General features: G+C 37.5%; 1 protein-coding gene across 1 annotated transcript in view; it reads left to right on the forward strand.

Annotated features, from left to right (window-relative positions):
• LOC106661086 overlaps positions 1–10,630 on the forward strand; it is a 70,882-nt gene extending 60,252 nt beyond the window's left edge. The window contains exons 3-4 of the mRNA XM_014384237.2: positions 1,136–1,393; positions 10,341–10,630. Coding sequence (XP_014239723.1) covers positions 1,136–1,393; positions 10,341–10,460 — 378 coding nt within the window. The 3' untranslated portion in view covers positions 10,461–10,630. The remainder of the gene's footprint in view (positions 1–1,135; positions 1,394–10,340) is intronic.

Genomic DNA, 10,630 nt, shown 5'->3' on the forward strand with positions numbered 1-10,630 from the left:
GTTTTGAAAAAAGCCCATTTATAAATATGCCGGGTTTGAATGCAGGGCCGCTGGATTCGAACCCGGGACCTTTACCTTACAGTGATGACGCCGTGTCAACGCCTAAACCATTGCGGCCACCGACGGCCCCTACAAGGAAGATAAAAGGATATTTTATTCTAGGTCTATTTGTGAGATTTCTCCATGGTATTTACGGGGTGATGAACCAGTAGTTTGGTCGTTTACGATTTAGTTCATCCTATCCTCGATGTTTTGGCCTGTCAGATAGGTTTGGGCCTCTTGCCATCTTCAGACAAAGATACAGTTCCAGAAATGAAGATGGCGAGAAGCCGAAACGTATCTGACAGTCCAAAACATCGAGGATAGAATGATCAAAAGGAAAATATGAAGCTATAGCAAACTTTAAAATGTTATATACGTTTACTTTAAATAAACAAAATTACTGCTAAATTTTCAACAAAGCCAGCTATAGGGAAATGCCGATATATATCAAACAGACCAAAATGATGGGAAACGCCCATACAACTAGAGCTATGTTGAAATAGAACAGATTTAACACATTAGGTCGATCAGCTGTTCGTTCCCCAACTACGTACAGAGAGTCTGGTATTGCGCTCATCCCTATTTCTTCGCAAGTACTAAGGGAGTTGCATCGAGCTCCATTCTCTTCACTTTTAGATTTAAGTTCATAGAAGCAGTGTGCTGTTATGTTATTATTTTTAGGGTTAGTGAGAGTGGGAAATTTAAAAAACAACGAAATTGATTCCGTTTTAACAACCCACTGCTTCTTTGGACTTCAGTCTAAAAGTGAAGAGAAGAGCGCATTTTCACGATTGCAGTACCTGAGTAGAGGTAGGATATATTATTAATTTGTAAATGGACAAGTTGATTGTCAACCCTCTGGAGTATTCATGGAAGAGGAAACAATGTCTTGTTTTTTATAATTTTACTTTTAGTGATTCTATCATGCATATTTGGTATGAAAGTATCTGTCGTAGTTTTATCATTGTCAGCAAGGATCCTGTTATACAAAGACAGCATGTGTTAATTTTTTTAATAAATATAATGATAGACCGATAGTTTACGTTGTCTGTGTTTTAAAAACAAATATGTTCCCTCACGTATGTTTTTTCAGCTGTGGGCCGGCTTCGGCCCTCTTTTCCACGACACGGGGAACAGGATCCTCCGTCAGACGAGGAAGAACGTCCGGAAGGATTTGGTCAAAGATCCCCCACTGGAACAAGCGAGATTCCCCTCGGCCAACGCCATCCACGCGACTCCACGGCCGAGCACAGGCACCCCGACGCTTAAGACCATCCCTCCGACGAGCTTCAAGTGCCCTCTAAAACTGATGCACCATCAGATGATTCCGGACCCTCAGGCCAGCTGCCAGGTACTTCTTTTTATACTTTCAGTTCAGTATCGACCACTTTTCACTCCCGAACACTCTAGATCAAAGTATGGCCTTGAAGAAAAAAGCAAATTTAGTTGTTACTGCTAATAACCTATTTTATGGTCATCATCAGGGAACAGAATTCTTCATTATGTCTACAGATTGACAGATTGACTTTTTTTTTTCTTAACAAGGATCTCAAATTTGAAGACCGTCTCAGTCCCAGTGCCAAGAGCTGTAATGTAGTATTGAGTTGAATACAATCTGTGGGCATAACCAAGATTGTTTTTTTAAGTTAAATATTATTCAATTAATTAAGGTTTTTAGTTGAAATAAAAAAAGTCAATGTCACGAGCGGGATTCGAACCCACGATCTTCGGCTAGATACGCTGCTGCTCTACCACTTGAGCTATCGTGACCTCAATCCACTCGGACACCAACTTCCCATCTCAACCGCACCTTTTGAATTTTCCCTCTTTTTTTGCCATATTTCAAATGTCGTGTAATCGGATTGGATTCTCGACGACAAATGAAATAGCCAAGGAGAGCTTTAGTGAAGTATACTTCATTCCAAATCATTAAATTCACTAATTTCGTGGTCTGCTTGACCAATTAATATATTATAATTAATTAAGGTTTTTAGTTGAGATAAAAAAAGTCAATGGCACGAGCGGGATTCGAACCCACGATCTTCGGCTAGATACGCTGCTGCTCTACCACTTGAGCTATCGTAAGTTCGATCCACTCGACACTAACTTCCCATCTCAACCCCACCTTTTGAATTTTCCCTCCTTTTTGCTATTTTATGGCCATTTTATCTCAACTAAAAACCTTAATTAATTGAATGATATTAATTGTCAAGCGGACCACGAAAACTAGTGAATAGTTATTATATTATATTGATTGTTAAATAAATTCTACAAATATGTTTTTCATAATGCGAAATTAATATAGGACCCCTGATTATGACTTTAAAAAAGGTCGAAAGCTCGGCGGTAACAACTGAATTTCCTGTTTTCATCAAGACCATAACTTTATCCAGATTGTTTGAGTTTTATTGTTTCAACCGCTTTTACGATCTATTCACATGTGTTTTACAGATTACATAGGGATTTTTAGGTCTTTAACCCCAGAACTGTTACCGTGTAACTCACGTAACCGTGTGAGAAAAGAAAGAGCACAGGATGTTATCGTCTTTTTTTACATGTTAACTGTTTCTTAAAATAAATGAAGCAGGAAGATTATATCAGGGTTAAAATGTGCAACATACTAGGGCATCGAACTGTTTTCCATAAATTTTGGAGCGCCTAGTTAATTTTCTATTTAGTTATTATATTTTTTCCTGTTAATTTTTTCATTGTTTCAAAGTTATGTGAATCAAATTCGAATCGCTTTGTCTCCACAGAAACATAACTATGACAGGACCAACAACTCTTGTGATTTTTAATGTTAATAAATATGGATTGAAATTATTATTAGTTAACAATTAATTACTTTTACACACAAACGATCTGCATTTAATGGATCACTTATTTAATGATTAATTCTTGCTTAATAACTACCGGTGAAAAGGTATGCGTTGAGTACATGAAAGGTCTCTTTAGCAGTGATCAATCATCATTGACAGATTGAAGTCGAGGTAAGAGAAAAATTAAGGTGAAACGTACTTATCTGCTCTGTAAGTGTATTTGTACATTTGGTTTTCTTAGGGTATAAAGAGTTGAAAAGTAGAGAGAAAAAGTTGTCTCTGAAGTCTAAACAGCCATATGGTTTGTCGGAGACTTTGCAAACAAGCATGGATTCTGAAAAATTAGACTCAGACGTATACAAATGTTAGAATATGTTGAGGTTTTCTTTCCACTTTAATTTTATCCATTAATTATCTAATGTTTTTGCTTGGAAAGGAAAGATGACCCAGCGATGCCCAAGAAGCAGGCGGCCACTTTCACCCGAGGCCGGAGTTCATAAGGCCAGCGAGAAAAGTAGGAAGTTACAAAACATAAATTTATTATAAGAGGGTCAATTAGTCTACGAACTCGCAACGGAAGTCGCCACATTTTCGAACCCGTTCGAACATTTTTATTGAAAGCGGAATCGGATTGAACTTTTTAGATTTCCTCCAAAAAAAACTTCGCTTTTAGCAAGGGGCCTTCTTTTGGCCGATAATCTGTACAAAATTTTACAAAGGTTTTATCTTTTGATGTTACGCATTGTTTAAAGCAATAAAAACACAACCTTCTCAGCAATTTATTTTTATATTTTCACGAAATTCCTTCTCGATCTGCCTATTGGAATAACATCTTCGTTAATGCCTTATGCAATACCCGGTTAAATATTGCACGTCTGTTTATAATTAGCATGTGAATCCGGTTTTCAGTTTTAATGCGTTTTATCGTCTAAAAGGAGAAACTTGGCAAATATTATGGGCGGTTGAATTACAGTCGAGAATCCACGGAGGGAATGATGAGCGCTGAGAAGTCGACAAGGTGCAAGAAAATATTTAGATGGTCGATTTAATTAAAAGGAATAAAACAGAAAAAAAGAATCCTTATTGAAGTAAAAAGTCGACATGAAAACGTGAAAATACTCTGTAAAATTTGCCCTTTGGGGCGTCGGTGGCCGCAACGGTTTAGGCGTTGACACGGCGCTCATCACTGTAAGGTAAAGGTCCCGGGTTCGAATCCAGCGGCCCTGCATTCNCAGATTCATCCGCAATATGTTTACATAAAAAAAATTGACAGTTCTTTGTTTCCTGATTTTGCATAATTTATATTTATAAATAATAATTATGATACAGGATTTTAAATATAGACATATCAATTGAATTAAATACAGTCAAATATAGCTAAACAAATAAATTATTTTTAAGCTTTAACGATAAAAATGAGAAAAAATCAAGTGAATTCACCTAAGGATTTGGGCCTCCGTGGAATTTTATGGAAGATCGACCCAGGCCGGCAACTTTCCCTAGGATCATCCGATTTTCCATTGTAACAGAAGGCTCAACATAAGATTAGCATATTGGAATTTATCTCGGCCGCATTTCGAAATTCTATCGCATTAACTCTCAACTTATACCCACTTCAATATCGCTGGAAAGGATTTAATTAAACAGTTTCGGGTACGCAAATTAAGTTTTTGTAAGCTTTAAGGTTTATTTACTTTACTTCAAAGTAACAATGTTTTGGAGTATGTTTAAGTTTTTGGTTCAACGGTTTGGTTCAAGAATGAAAATTTTTTCGTGAGATCTGCTGGGTAGTTTATTTTACGACTACTATACTAGGTGATCGAACTTGTCTATCCATTCATTTAAGCCTAGGTCAGAAAAACTGCAATAATAGACAGACTAAAATGATAAGAAACGGAAAAAAAATATTGCAAGACGCACATGGCAGCCCAAAATTGAAAGTGTGTAAAACGATTAAGCTACGATATGTAGACAAATTATATACGAATGACTGGTGCGACTTATAAAATTCTTTAAATTATTATTTTACCCGGTTAAATATATATACTAGCAAAGACAGGTGAACTAGAGAAATAAATTTCAAAGTCACGATCAGTTTATAAGTGATGCTTGGTGATCGAGCGCAGGGCTTGAGCACAACTTTTTTAAACCACTATGGGTCATAATGTTCTTTTGAAGGGATGGTATGAAAGTGGTATAAGGGTGGTATGAAAAAGGAGAAACGGACGGCTGGCGACAGCCAGGCAACCCAGTACGCAAGTGGTACTCAATTTGAGTGCTACCAAAGAAATGTTACTATTGCCCTGGTTTTCTAGAAATCAGTTACCCTTAGGAATTGAAGTAGTACCTGTCATCAAACAAGATGTCACCATATATACATGTATTCTTCTGCACCTCAAATAGAAAACATTCCGTTAGGATGTGCTTGAATGTTAGTAATTATTGACTGCTTGAGCAAATCGGATGAGGTTCCTTTGTCATCATGGGTAAACCTACTATGTCTTACTCTTAGACGTACCAAAATTGTTTCCTCTTTACGTAGGGAGTCGTCAAAAACATTTGGCTGTGCGATCAGAGAGAGTAGTCGGCAGTGATAATAAATTTCGATGAACAGTTATAAAAGTTTGTCAAGTGATCTTAGAAGGCAATATTGTAAACGTAAGTTACAAAAATGAAATTCAACTCCGTTTCTAATTTCATAAGTGTGTTTTCTTTAGGATTGTCAATTACATTATCTAATAGACTGCTGGTGGAGTGTTTTTTGGTTGGTCGATTTTACATAGTTTGACGATGGTCTTGTTAGCTTTGGAACTTCATTTTCTAATTTTTTAGGTTTTGATTTTTACAAACACAACCATCATCGCGGCTTTTTTTCATTTATGTATGTTATATGTTGGTTTCGGAATTTTGCACCAAATATTATACCAAACACACCTTTTTTGTTTTTTTGCTTCGTCTATTTTCGCTTCTTAAAGCTTCCATTTGTGGTGTCTTCCTGTGGTGGTTAATTTATGTTTCCACTAGTTTTCAGCGCCTTTCTATATAAGAGGGGCTCTACATACTTAAAGAATAGAGTAGACGACGAGATCTCAACTCTCAAGAAGCAAACCGCAAGTACCAGCTACAAAAAACACATCCTCATAACAGCTCCAGTCATCGCACACGTGGCTGATGATGTTCGAGGCCCTGCGCTAACTACAAAAATCGGCTATCAAATCCATCTGGCTTATAAATACTCTCAACGGCACTTACTAGATCCAAAAGAGCACCTACCCTTCTCAGAGCCACCACAAATGACAAAACCCTGGTCATTAAAGTTGTGACTCCCATGTAATTATGTACTTGAGAAGATTAATGACTGGAGGGGACCAGGTTGAAATAACATGCCACTCTTTTATTCATTGGCGTTTGTCGTCTCCATTATTGGGGAACTATGTGGTCTTTTTTCAAAAAGATAGTTCCTACTCACAGCAAGTTGTTTTCAACGATCCGCGTTTCGAGCCTACAGCTCATCATCAGGTTGAAAAAGCTCTACAACCACGTCTCCCGTTGTAGAGTTCCTTGAACCTGATGATGAGCTGTAGGCTCGAAATCATGATTGTTGAAAACAATTTGCTTTGAGTAGGAACTATCTTTCTAAAAAGATTGAACAACACACTCCTCCCTCCACCATCTATCTTTTCTATGTGGTCACTGTCTGTGGTTAATGGATTTCACTTGGTACCACCAATGGTTCAACAAAGTTTCCGATTTTCAAGGCGGACAAAGAACTTGCAGCACCTCTACTGATCAGGCCTTAAGGCTTTTTTTCGTAGGCACTAATGCCGACTCGTCGACGAGATCTCAGTTGTAATGGCCCCTCTTCATCATGATCCAACATAGTTGGTCATTGAGTATAGGGGGATGGCTTGTAAATGGCCCATATTGCCAAAGGGTGGAAACGGTGTTGGGGAACATTGGTTTTAGGAACGGTCTCACTAGACATATCAAAGTAGGACAATATGAGCGAAAAATGTGCGCAGTACATACGTGCCGTGTCCACATACTGGGCCAACATTGATCGGCCGTTGTTTGTTTCTGTCAAGGTTTCTGTCAATAACATGTAAATAGCAATTATACACCCTCGCCAAACACAAAGCTGTAGCAGCGATTTCCTCGACCTCGATAGCCATCACGGAACGGGAAAAGTAAGCAACTATTATAGGCCATTGAGACCATGTTACCCATGGCCTATACGGACAATGTATTGCCCTGTGTTGGCCCATAGAGGAGCCTTAAAGGAGAAAGCAACAAACACCAACCACAAGTAACAGTGTACTCTCAACTCGCTCATTACATATCCATCTGACTCATCAACACCCGCCACATAGCTCCAAAACAATACCGACTAAAAAACCCTTGCTGCGTATCGCAATCGCGAAACATGTTGTTAGTGGAACGCACGTGTTTTTTGCCTGTATACTTAAGCATGTACGCCGGAATACTTAAGTACTTCTCGCTTCTCATTATTTTCTTGTACCTTTGTTCTTGTTCATCTCCTCGTCAGGTTTTCAGTGCATCTTGTTGTTTAATCCTATTGATGTACAGTAGGGTTCCATCTTTGGGATAACATCTTTCTTAAAATATTTTTTTTAATAATTGAGATTCTCCAAAAGAAATTTGTTTGCATTATTACTATTATTATATACCCGACAATATCCACGTGTATATTTTCAACCCGATTTATTCCTCGTCGAGGTTTACTTTCTGTTCCTTGTTTACAAAGTATTCTTTACATTCCTGTTCGTGGATGATCGCCAATAAACAACACACGTCCGATTAAGCGCATAACAGTGAGATATGGCCGGTTTTGGAATTTAAAAGGGCTATTACCCACGCCCACATACAATTAGTAGTCACTTTCACTGCACTCCATCGGACATTTGCGACCCTTGGCCTTAGCCGGCGAACTGTGACGCCTCCTCGGATCGTACGGATCGCCCATTTATCTTTTCTAAGCCCCGCAACGTTCACTTTCCACGCATTTCTTAAAAGAATAGAAAGCAACTATGATTTAATTCACGGCCAGTTTTGCTTTCGCTTGGCCGTTGAGAAATTATTGCAAAAACACTTCCGATAATTGTTAGGCGCCTGGTAGAGCCGTCGGTGATCTCCAGCGTTATCTGATCCCTGTTTTCGCGGGGTTCGAGGAGGAAGTTGGTGTGGAAGAATGTAACAAATCATAAATATTTTTTGCTACAAACAAACCTGTACGCTACAGAAAATCACGTTTTCGAGTATTGTCCATCAAATTTAATTCATTGCACTGACATTTGCATATTGGCAAAATACATGTTGATCTTTTAGGTAAAATGTCAAATTTGAAGTAATAAAACTTGTCAAAATTGCAGTGTAATGTTTTCTCAAGAGATGTTCATTTCATAACTGCATCAAAACCCTAATTTACAACAAGAAACCTTTTATATATTATCTGGAAGGGACATTTAATGTTGATACATTTAAAAAGACATCAAATATTTACCAAATTTGTAGGCCGAGCCTGAAATAGGCATAAATAAATCTACTTTTAAAATAAATTGTGCCTGGAAGACAATCACAAATGGATCTAATTAAGAGGAGACAGAAATCAAGTGCAGTAAAGATTTTTAGTTGAGATGAAAAAAAGTTAATGGCACGAGCGGGATTCGAAAAATGGCAAAAAGGAGGGAAAACTCAGGTGGGGTTGAGATAGGAAGTTGATGTCCGAGTGGATCGAGGTCACGATAGCTCAAGTGGTAGAGCAGCAGCGTATCTAGCCGAAGATCGTGGGTTCGAATCCCGCTCGTGCCATTAACTTTTTTCATCTCAACTAAAAACCTTAATTAATTGTAATACTTCTTAAGGCTTGACTTGCAGACGCTGTAGGAAGAAGAAAACAAAACCATTTAATAACATCTTGGCAGAAAAAAAATCATAATATACTGTCATGTGTTCTTCAGTGGTCATGGTAGAATGAATGTCTATATCCATTGCTTCAACATAGTAGACAGCCCAGCATCTTATGGTTATGCTGTGTTATGCTCAAATAACACCCAAACTATAATTTTGCCCTGCTATTAGGTCAAGGTCTTCACTGGCCAGGAGAATGATATTTCAAGTTCTCATGGAGGGTTGGAACATTGAGATATTTGCTTTATTTGTTTCTTTGATTGACTACGATATGCTATCATATATTAATATTTTTTCTTGTTCTTGTATGTAATATACTGATAATCAAAGCTTGTAATTATGATATGGAGCATGCTGACTGAAAATAAAGTCTCTTCCAGCATATTATCGGGAGGGATAAAGGGGGTCCACACTCCCCGAGGTCTTGCCATCCAAGGTTTGCAACCTGATGCGGTAAGACTGCTGATACCAGAGACCAAGGGTCAGAAAGTCAGACTCAGGAGAAAAGTAAGGAATCAGCAGGATAGAGTACGTGGAGGCACAAGATGAGTTAGTTGTAGTTGACTTGTTTAGCTCATCAATACAATTCTGCTTTCCGAATTCTCGGTTCAGTTCGGCAATAAGATCAATCACCTAATTTCATAGATTAAATCACCTCAAGAAGACCACCACAGATGAAAAGCCTCCTACAATCCACCGCCACCAAGATCTATGACATAGCTTGAAAACTTTATACTATGAAGGCTGTACGCAGAATAAAATTACCCCTTACACTAAAACATTTATTAATTAAAACCATTTTCCTGTATAAGACTGCTCTAACTACAGGTAGATATCCCAGGGCACAAGAGAAGGACAATATTAATTGGATTACTCCTAGATGTAGTTATGATCTAGGAATGGTACTTGAAACTATATCACTGGAAACTTATCATAAGCATAATTTTAGATAATTTCAGAAATCGTGAGATGCGGTCTAGTGTGATGTAAGTTTAAGAAAAACATTTTCTTTATTGTGCCAACGTTTCGATCTTTATTGAGATCATCTTCAGGGCTCAAAGTGTTTGTCTTCTGGTAATTGTGCCATTCTTGCGTGTCGTGTTGAGAGTGCCAATGTTTTTCTGAAACCTACATCACACTAGACCGCATCTCACGATTTCTGAATAATTATCAATTAATGGTCACTAATCACCACACATAATTTTAAAGCTCACTATGCCACGGCTTTCAATAACTCACTTGGCAATATTCAAAGAAATGAATGTTTTTAAAAAGAAAAATAACTTGATGCAAATTAGAAATGTGTTGATTTTTCTGTAGAAATTTCCATTTTTTATAATACAGCATGTAATTTACATGTACCCCATGGTGTATTTTCACTATCCTATTTTATTTAATGAAGCTCAAATTTTTATTATCTCCAATGAAATTTTTAATTGGCATCCCATTAAAGTTGCTCCTAAATCTAAAAATACTTTTATAATGTCATGTTACTTTGCCCCAGCACTCTTATGAAATGTCAATTTTTTTTCTAATTTATGTCGTTTATAGGTTTTTCATTTATGCCACGTAAACGGAAGCAGAGAATCATTCCTGTGCCCCCAAGGAATGAGGTTCAACCCAAGGAGCAGCCAGTGCCTGAGTTGGAGAGAAGTACCATGCCCATTTTAGTGACCTCTCATCTCGAAAACAACTGTTTATAATGTATAAATATTTATAAAAACTTTTGTGCTGTAAAAATTGAGCTTGTCCTTCTCTCTTTGACTTGAGTCATTAAAACAATGCATAGCATGTGCCAATATTTTTTGTACGTTTTTTTCAAATAAATTGTTTTTATTTTT

Source organism: Cimex lectularius, unplaced genomic scaffold, assembly GCF_000648675.2.
Source record: "Cimex lectularius strain Harlan isolate CLEC.00 unplaced genomic scaffold, Clec_2.1 scaffold39, whole genome shotgun sequence".
NCBI lineage: Eukaryota > Metazoa > Arthropoda > Insecta > Hemiptera > Cimicidae > Cimex > Cimex lectularius.